The sequence below is a fragment of the Orycteropus afer genome, unplaced genomic scaffold (assembly GCF_000298275.1).
Source record: "Orycteropus afer afer isolate SDZICR_OR568_19922 unplaced genomic scaffold, OryAfe1.0 scaffold00336, whole genome shotgun sequence".
In the NCBI taxonomy this organism is placed as follows: domain Eukaryota; kingdom Metazoa; phylum Chordata; class Mammalia; order Tubulidentata; family Orycteropodidae; genus Orycteropus; species Orycteropus afer.
In genome coordinates this window covers 759893-770414 of record NW_006921923.1, presented here as the reverse complement: position 1 = coordinate 770414, position 10522 = coordinate 759893, and the positions used below count along the sequence as shown (strand labels likewise).

Here is a 10522-nt window from a genome sequence, read left to right as displayed (position 1 = left end):
ACAACTCAGTATTGTATTTACAAAGGGGTTCATATTTGTTGTTTGTACTGCCCATGTCACTCTCTCTGTCTTTCTCATCCTCAAAAGACCTTGGATAATCCAGGAAATTTCCCTGTCTTAAGGTCAGTTCATTGGTAACCTTAATTCAATCTACAACCTTAATTCAATCTGCATCCTTAATACCCCCGTTCTATGTAATTTAAAACAGTCACGGGTTCTGGGAATTAGTACCTAGACATCTTTGAGGGACATTATTCTGTATACTACAGTACATTCTGGGCCCCTAATACTTATATACATTCCATATGTAAAATACATTTTATTCATCCCAACATCCCCCAAAATCTTTACTCATTACATCATGAAATAAAAGTATAAATCTCATTGAAATATCATCAGCTAGGACGTCCCAAACCTCATCTTTTGAGCCAGGTATGGACTAAGATTCTGGTTATGATGCAATCTGAGGAGAAATTCTTCTCCATTTGGGGAACTTTTTTGTCATTGTTGGTGGTATTTGTTTCTTGTATTTTGAAATACAAAATACAGTGATAGGATAGGCATAGGATACCAGTTATAGATATTCCAGTTCAAAAAGAGAAAAATGCAAGGGATAAGGAAGTCACTGGTTCCAAACAATTTTGAAATCCAGCCAAGAAAACTCCATTACCTCTAAGGCCTGAGAGTGATCTTCTGGCCCTCAAAGCTCTGCTGACTAGGCTCATGATTCAGCTCTTGCAGTCACCTTTCCTTTTTCAGAAGGGTATGTGTTCGCAGCTGAGTTGTCTCATCAGCCTGTTTCCTGCCTGTAGTGTTTAGGGTTCTGACATCCTTCTTTCTGTTCCTTTTAGTCCAAGCTAATAGTCTTCATGTCAGTATTACATTCTCAAGAACCTTGTGGGTCTCCCGTGTATGTCACAGACATTCACTTCATTAGACAAGAGGCTCCAAGTTTTAGCATTTTTCTTGTAACCTGGATAGGCTAAGAGTTTCCAAAATCATCAAGCCCTGATTCATTTTAGTGGTTCTTCCCTCAATTTATCTCTTTCCTCTCACATTTTACTGTAAACAGCCAAGGATACATGGGGCCATACCCTGAACACTTTGCTTATAAATTTCTTCAACTAAATGTCCAGTTTCCTCATTTACTAGTTCTGCTTTCTGTATAACTGTGGGATACAATTCTGCTAAGCTTTTTACTGCTATATAAACAATGATCACATTCCCTCAAGTTTTCAATAACTGCTCCTTATTTCATTCTGCGTCTTCACCAGCAACTCTTTAACAATTCGTATTTCTACTAACACTCTATTCACAATGATTATTTAAGGTGATTTGTTTTCTCTGTCATGTTCCTCACTTCCTTCTAACCCCTCAACAGCAGTCTTTAGCATCAGTATTTTTAATAACAGTCTGTCTAAGGCAAGATAGTCTTTTTCTATCATGATCTTCAAAATTCTTCCAAGTCTCTGACCACTGCTCCATTCCAAAGCTGTGTCCACATTTTTAGGTGTTTATTATAGCAGCACTCCTCTTCCAGGTACCTAAATCTGCTGCATTCCTTTTGATTTTCATCATATCTTTATGAAGCTGGGGATTTTGCATTTGCTGTGATAAAAGGCAAGTAGAATATCAAATGAGGGTAGCTGTGTCCGATTCAATTTCAAGGTTTGAGAAATTATTTTGTGGTCAACAGACATACATATCCCATTACTAAGTTATTATTTAACAATTAAAAGAAGAGAACAAGGGGATATTTTGTGGTTTAAGATAGGAAAAGGTGTTCATCAGGGTATATCCTTTCATGATAATTACTCAGTCTGTATGCTGAGCAAATAATCTGAGAAGCTGGACTATATGAATAAGAATGTGGCAGATGACACAACCTTGCTTGCTGAAATCGAAGACTTGAAGCACTTTACTAATGGAGATCATAGGCTACAGCCTTCAGGATGAATTATACCTCAACATAAAAAAAAAAAAAAAACTCCCGGATAATCGAGTCGACTGACTCATAGTGACCCTGTTTGGGTTTCCAGAGGCGGTAAATCTTTATGGAAGTAGATTGCCCGGTCTTTCTTCTGCGGAGTGGCTGGTGGGTTTGAACCGTCAACCTTCTGGCTAGCAGTCAAATGCTTTAGGCACCATGCCACCAGAGTTCCTACATAAAGCAAAAATCCCCACAATTGGACCAATAAGCAACATTATTACAAACAGAGAAAAGATTGAAGTTGTCAAAGATTTCATTTTATTTAGATCCATAATCAACGCCCATGGAAACAGCAGTCAAGAAATCAGAAATCAAACAACATACTACACTTGGCAAATCTGATGCAAAAGTCCATTTTAAAGTGTTGATGAGCAAAGATGTCACTTTGAAGACTAAGATGTACCTGACCCAAGCCATGGTCTTTTCAGTAGCCTCATATGCATGTGAGAGATGGACAGTTGGTAAGAAATACCACACAAGAATTGATTCATCTGAATTACGGTGTTGGCAAAGAATATTGAATGTACATATATTGAATATACATGGGCTATCAGAGGAACAAATAAATCTGTCTTGGAAGAAGTACAGTCAGAATGCTCCTCAGAAGCAAGGATGGCAAGACTTTATCTCACATACTTTGGGTATATTATCAGGAGGGACCAGTCTCTGGAGAAGGACATCATGCTTGGTAAAGTAGAGGGTCAGCAAAAAGAGGAAGACTCTCAATGACATGGATTAACACAGTGGCTGCCACATTGGACTCAAGCATAGCAATGATTGTGAGGATGGCGCTGGAAGGGGCAGCATTTCATTCTGTTCTGCAAATTAGAAACTGACCCAATGGCACCTGATAACGATAACAACAAGATTAAAATAGAATATTTTTCTTTCTACCTTGTGTATTATTTTTTCAAATGGATACTAAGGTTTAGTATATAAATAGTTATTAAGTTGTTTGAACCCAACTATTTAGTCAATGGAACGGTTACCCAGGGACACCATGAAAAAATTGAGATAGTAAAGGTTCCACGAACAATGAAGATTTGGGAACTTCTGTCTTAAGGAGACTTTGAGTAGAGTAGTTGATTCATTAGACAATGAGAATTCATTATGTATTCTTGAATGGGGAGTGACTTGAAAAAATATCTTAATAATATTAATAACAGTACATTATATTTGTGTGCCACTTTATAGTTTATAAGGTGTTTTCCTATATTATTTGATATTTGAAATATATTTGATAATTCTGGAACTAGGGCACAGGATGGATTGAAGGAAAGATTGAAGGCTGTTAGAAATAATCTAGGTGTGAGGTGAAGATCTGAAATAAGAGTAATTGTAAAAAGGATCACTATGAGTTGGAATTGACTTGATGGCAGTAGTTTTGTTTAAAAATGAAGTATACGACATACTATGAAAGAAGGATTAACAGAACTCAATGACGTATTGACAAAGGAATAAGGGAGATAAAAGTGAGGGTAGGATCCAAGATTACATCAAACCTTCTAATTTAGTAGACTAGGTTATCAGTAAGATCATTGATAGAATAATGAGATTGGGACAGTTTTATGGAGTGGCAGTGGTAGAAACTGGATTGTAGAAGATTAAGACAATAGAAGAAAGTAAAGGAGGAAGTAAATATAGAGCTCACATACCAGGACTTGGAGAATAAAAAGGAGGGAGAGTAATACAAGAGTAGAGTCAAGCCAAGGTTTTGCTGATGTTGTTTATTAGGATAGGGATGTAGTATGTGTGTTTTGAAATCAGAAGGAGAGAAACATGTGAATTAGAAGAGAGTGGGGATGCTGAAGAGAAGGGTTAACTATGGGAAAAAGGTCCAGAAGCATATGCGAAGGAATGGGTTTCAAAATACATGAAAACTCTATTTTGAATGAGGTGGTGATTACGTGATTGTATGCATTTGTCAAAACTGATAGAACTGGCCAAGCAGAGACATGGATGTGCAGATCGCCCTGCTCCACGGCTTGGACAACAACTTCCCAGGCTCTGACAGCTTCACCTGCCGGATTTCAGGGACATTTCCAAATGGAACAACCATGTGGTGAGCAACCTGCTCTATTACCAACCATCTGGTGGTGGCTACCATCATGATTTCTGCCGTGGGGTTCTTGAGTCCCTTCAGTATGATCCTTGGAGGAGTTGTGGTGGCATTGATGTTCACAGGCTTTGTGTGGGCAACCCACAATAAAGACATCCTTCGTTGGATGAAGAAGCAGTACCCCATGGTGTTTGTTATGGTAGTCATGTTGGCTAGCTATTTCCTCTTATCCTTGTTTGGGGGAGTCATGGTTTTGGTGTTTGACATCACCTTTCTTTGCTGTTGATGTTTTTATCCCTGTGTCTTTGAGACTTTCAAACCTCAAGAAAAAGCTGGAGAATAAAATAAAGGGTATGGGGTTGAAAAAGACACCAGTGGGCACTGTTCTGGATGCTCAGGAGCAGCAGGAAGAAAGCATGAACAAATTCACTGACTACATCAGTAACCAACCAACATCAGTAAAGTGAAGGAATAAGTGTCCCTGGCCTAGTGATAAGGACACAGCAGAAATTCAACTGCAGTTTGCCTTTGTTAAAACCTGCTTTCTATTTGTGTATTTGAAATAGCTGGTGCACGTACCATATACAACAGCCTATGGCAGCATGCATATATAGGCCAAGCTATCGATGTCTCTGATATTACAGAGAGAAGGCCACAGAAACTGGGGGCAGGGGAACCCTCTCTATTTTGTTTGAAGTTTCAGATGTGTTTATGAAAACTGTGAGGAAATGAATCACACTTACTTCTTTACGAGAATAAAAGAATTGTACAGCAACAATGCTTTTTTTGGGGGGGGAATACCAACTGCCATTGAGTTGATTTCAACTCATAGTGATCCCCACTGGTTTTCCAAGGGTGTAAATGTTTACAGAATTAGATTGACTCATCTTCCTGCCACGAAGCAACTGGTGGATTTGTAGGTCACACTTACTTACTTCAGGGAATAAGGATTGTTGACTAGTACAGCAACAAAGCTATTACAGGAAAACGTGATTGTCAAATGTCAGTAATATGAGTAAATTGAAAGGTTTATGAAGTAGATGTTGCCATGTGTTAGCCTGTTTCTAATCCCCCCTCTAGCATCCCTCACCCAAAGGTATGCCCTGGGCTTGCAATGTATGGGGTATAAATTAGTTTAGTTTTTGTTGGTCTTTTAAAATCAAAGATGATCTCTATCACTTTGCTGCCTGTTGTAGCATGCAGTGGAAACTGGATAAACCAGTTTATACTTTGTTTACAAATACAAAGATTGCTGTTTAGAAGAAAATTTTCTTGAATTTTTGAAATACTAGGAATATGTTTTCACCAGCAAGTATCTGTTGCAAATTTAATGTCATATTTTTTAAGGAGGTTACAGCTATGTAAGTTACATTATTAAAAAAACAATAAAACAAAACTTGAATTTTGTTAATATTGCACATTTTTTATTATAATGAAACAAAAGGTGTCCGAGATAATGTTTCCCATATTTTTCCCATTGTTTAGATTTTAACTGGAATGTTTAGAAAAAAGAAAATGAATGTACATTTTAATTCCTTGGAGCACAAAGCAGATCTGTTAAAATCTGGAAAGCATCCTTAGATGATTGAGCAAAAAAAAAAAACTTATAAGCATTAAAATGAGAATGATTACCAGCTTGTGTAGTTCATAAAAATTTTAGGTAGTAATTTGCTATAAGCATAAGCTTTTATAAATAGACATTAGACATAAGGTAGCATGAGTTTATATGTTCCATTACTTTCTTCTGTTTACTTCCCATGTATTAGAAATAGATTATAGGAAATATTTTGCTTACCAATTGAGTGACTCCATAGAAAAAGTAGGAAGCATTTGGTTTTCCCTAATCTTGAATTGTGTAGACAATTGGTGCAGTACTTACTGAAGAAACTCTCTGTATGCTTTAGAATAAGAAGCAACAGCATATGCGCTTCTAAGTTTCCTTCCATTTTACTTTCTCAACCAACCTGCTGCCTTCATCTCTAGCCCATTGATATCACCACGACTTCCCCAGACATGGTCTAGAATCTATATGCTTACCCAAATAGGAAGAAAAAACCTGATAGAACTCTATAACAAAAGGAGTAAATTTTACTGTATATAAATTTTACCTCAATCAACTTAATTTTTTAAAAAAATACATGAGGAACAGAGATTGATTTTTATTTTTTTAAATAGAGACTAAATTCATATACCACAAAATACCCAATTTTAAAGTGTACAGTTCATTGGTATTTAGCATATTATCAAAGTTGTGCAACCATCACTGTTATGTAATTTCAGAACATTCTTACCACTCCAAAAAGAAACATGTCCACTAATGGCAGTCACTCCCCATTTCTCCCTCCCCCAGCCCCTGGCAGCTACCAATCTACTTTCTGTCAAAGGTTGATTTTTAAGAAGGAAACAAGGAATTGTTCTTCATTTGTGACTTGAGAGAAAGATATAAACTTAGAGGAAAGGGAAATTGGTAGTTTGGGGGAGAATGAGTGTTTCCAAGGGCTGTTGTTAACAAAGTTCCACGAAGTGGGTAGCTTAAAAAAGCATTTATTTTCTCACAGTTCTGGAGGCTATTGTGTATCATCAAGTTGATGTCAACTCATAAGTGACCCTTTAAGACAGAGTAGAGCTGCCCCATTAGGGTTTCCTAGGCTGGAGGCTAGACATCTGAATTCAGGATATGACAGGACTAAGCTCTTTGTGAAGCTTCTAGGGGAAGAGCCTTTCTTGCCTCTGTTTCAGCTTCTTGTGGCCATTTTACCTTTTCAACCAGAGTCTGTATTCAGCATTACAGCTTTGTCATTTTGACATATAATTTTCAAAGATAGTAGTTTCTTACCTTAGTTTCTGAAAAGGGTACATGTTCAAAACTATGCTGAATATTCTAAATTGTTGGCTTCTGTTAAATGGGAGCTTCTTAAAAATCCCAAAATTGTTTTATATGCACTGAACCTTGACATGCTGCTTCTTTTTTCTTTGTCTTTCAGTTTGACAATAAACGCTCTCGCTCAGAAGCTTAATGCTTATTGGAAGGAAAAGACATCTCAAGAGAATTTTGAGTGCTCAGCCATAGCCAGGTCGAGACCGTGAGTAATAAATGTAGACTAGGAAAGTGTTAGATGTAACATTTATAGAACAAATGGAAGGAACTAGGATAAGATGGTGCTTTTCACATAGGAAGTTTAATGAACTAAAAATAGGAAATTATAGGTACTAATTGCATTATTCTCTAAACCTCTTCATTTTAGTTTAAAACTTGTAGAGTTTGGATCATAAATATGATGAGTTTAGAGCTGCTAATTTATAATCCTATCTTGTAGGAGCTCAGGTAGCGTAGTGCCTAAGGCTAACCAGAAGACTGCTAACCAGAAGGCTGGCGGTCCAAACCCACCAGCCACTTCTCAGAAGGAAGGTTGGGCAATCTACTTCCATAGTGATACTGCCTTGGAAACCCAAGGAAGGGTTGCTATGAGTGGAATCCAACTCCACGGCAGTGAGTTTTTACTGTAATCCTGCAGTCAGTGTGATATAGTGGAGGTGATGGATATTATAAATCAGACACTCATGAGTTGAAAATAGTTAGGTGAGCTTGAAAAGTAAGTGTATTTTTTGTGGTTGCTATAACAAAGTACCACAAAGGGTAGCTACAAACAGCGAAATTTATTCTCAGTTCTGGAGGCTAGAAGTTCAAATTCAGGGCATCAAGAGGGTTATGCGCTCTGAAGCCACTAGGAGAATATCCTTTCTTGCCTCTTTCAACTTCTCATATCCCCAGGTTTTCCTTGGATTGTGGCAGCATAACTCCAGTCTTTGCCTTCATCTTCCCTCTGTGTGCCTCCCTGTTTCTGTATCTTTTTGCTTTTTGTAAGGACACCAGTCATATTGGATTAGAGCCCACTGTATTCCAGTATGGCCTACTGTTAGCTAATCACATATGTCAGTATGCTATTTCCAAACAAGGTCACATTCACAGGTACTGGAAATGAGGCCTTTAACATATTTTGGGGGGAGGGGACACAATTCAACCTATAACAGTAAGTCACTTCACCTCTCTGAGTATATTAAATGAGGTAACATAAAATTCTTATCACAGTAGCTGACATATAGTAGGTGTTCAAAAATGATAGCACATTTTCCTTTATTTCTCATATATATTATTAGAACTGTACCAAGGTATTTGAGATTAGAACTAGAATCCAGCATATCAAAGAAAAGGTAGAATGTATTGAATCTAAGATAGGGAGTTATATACAGAACTGTGGATCAATATGAAATGCCTCAATGAGGCCAGGGAAGGAACATTATAGAATAGAATGAGTAAAAATATGTATACAGTTAGTTAACACCACCATCAAGACAAAGATTACAAAGTTAACAGTTCATTTTGAGCTAGGCACATGCATTTAAAAAAAAAATAGAAATCAACAGACAAATACATAAAATTTTATTTCAAATGCAACCTGAATGACTGCTGTAAGTATATTACCATCTTCTTACTGAAAAGATCCCATCTCATTTCCAATCTCCATGATCATGATTTTCAAATAAATGCAAATTAAGAAGATGTACTCTGGTGGTGTAGTGCCTAAGGTATTTGGCTGCTAACCAGAAGGTTGGTAGTTCAAACCTACCAGCCACTCACATAGAACGAAGACTGGGCAATCTACTTCCGTAAAGATTTACTGCCTTGGAAACCCAGTGGGGGTTGCTATGAGTTGGAATCGACACGATGGCAGTAAGTTTTTTTTTTAACCATTATTTTCCCTTTCAAACTAGCAACCGTTAATGTGGTAAAACCATATGCTGCTGGGTGTGTGTGTGTGTGTGTGTGTATACAATCTTTGTGGAGGCAGAATTGTAATAATAGTTATTATTTATTGAGTACTTAATAAATATTTATTGAGTACTTTTTCCATGCCTGACACTGTTTTAAGTTCTTTTATGTACCAATTTATTTAATCATCACAACATCTCTGTGAGATAGGCAGATATTATTACTTTATAGATAGCATCTTGAAACACTGAGAGCTTAAGTAATTTGCCCAAGGTTATACAAGTACTAAGTAGTAGAGTCAAGGTTCATATATAAGCAGTCAGGCCTTCAAAAATAACATTCTTCACTACGTATACACTGCAAGCATGATCTAAAAACTTCTCCTATTTGCTTGGATAGAAGGATCTACCCTGGTCAGATCCATAGCATGTGACTTAAAGTAGGGAGTTGCTGCCTTGAAGTAAACTTGTCCCCAAAAACATCTGCAAGAAACTTTTCTGTGTGAATGCATGTAGAAGCAAAGCTACTACGACCTTTCCTTCCCTCTACCACTACTGCTGAAGTAGTTGTACTGCATCTGCGTTTTGCTGTCTGTAGCTCTAAATAAAACAGTGACATAGATACCAGAGGTTAGCCCTGAGCTGAAAGGTTGCAAAGCTGAAGCAGCCTGGAGCTAAGAGATTGGAGAGTATATGTTCAAAAATGTTTACAAGCTTTCTTTGTTAAAGCAGTTTTTTAAAAAGAAGATGACAATGGTTTTGAGGGGTAGAATTATGAGTGCTTTTTACCTCTTTATGTCTTTCTGTATTTTCTATAATGAGCTTATATTACTTTTATAACTAGGAAAAAACACTATAAAGTTAGAAAAATATTGCACTAAGATTAAAAAAAACCCACACACACTGTATTGAAATGTCTACTGTGAGACCAGTATAAATGTAACATACACAAAACCCACCCTAGGCTTAATCACACTTTAGTTAAATTGGCCTGAGATGCCCCTCTACCCTGTTTCTGTGTCTTTTCTGTAGCTGTCTCTCTTTTTACCCCAGCTTACCTCGTACACCTTCAAGTACTGACTACTACTATTGTGTATGGACCACCTCCTTTCACAGGGAAACAAAATCAATCTAAGGTGTTAGGTGACTGTGTTATGCTGGGGGAGGAAAATACGAGTTTTAAGAGTAGAACCCTGAAAGTGTTTTATTTTCATTATTTAAACCAATTGTTGGTCTGGAGCCAGCATTTCTAGTTACAAAATTTAATCAAATTTCTATTTTTAAGATTAACTTTACTTTGGCAATATCAATCTAATAAAATTTTGATTGATAAACTGTGTAAACAAAGGCTTTTTTAAAAATGGGACAAAAGGAGGATTAAGGAATCTCTGCAGGAACTAGGGGAGATGTTTTGATGACAGTGCTGCAGTGACACCTGTAAAAGCATTTTTAACCTATCATGGGATTGGACAGAAGCAAACTAAAGAATTCTATGCATTGTAATTTGGAAACATTATAATATATGTTATAGAAGAGCAATCAGCTGAAGGGATTAGGTGAGGAGGGGAAACTCAGGGATGCCCAAAGAAGTAGGCCAGAAGAGCAGGAGAAAGGGGATTAAAAGACAGGAAGCCAGACAGAAGAACAGTCAGCCACAGGGACCCAGGTGGGGGGGATAAGAGACGTCTCCAACAGCAGGACAA

The 10522-nt window shown here is 37.3% G+C and overlaps 1 protein-coding gene across 1 annotated transcript in view; it reads left to right on the top strand.

Annotated features, from left to right (window-relative positions):
- Nucleotides 1-10522, top strand: part of MORC4 (MORC family CW-type zinc finger 4) — a 78660-nt gene that overhangs the window by 48221 nt on the left and 19917 nt on the right. Inside the window, exon 10 of the mRNA XM_007952409.1 lies at nt 7034-7132. Within this exon, the coding sequence (XP_007950600.1) occupies nt 7034-7132 (99 nt within the window). The remainder of the gene's footprint in view (nt 1-7033; nt 7133-10522) is intronic.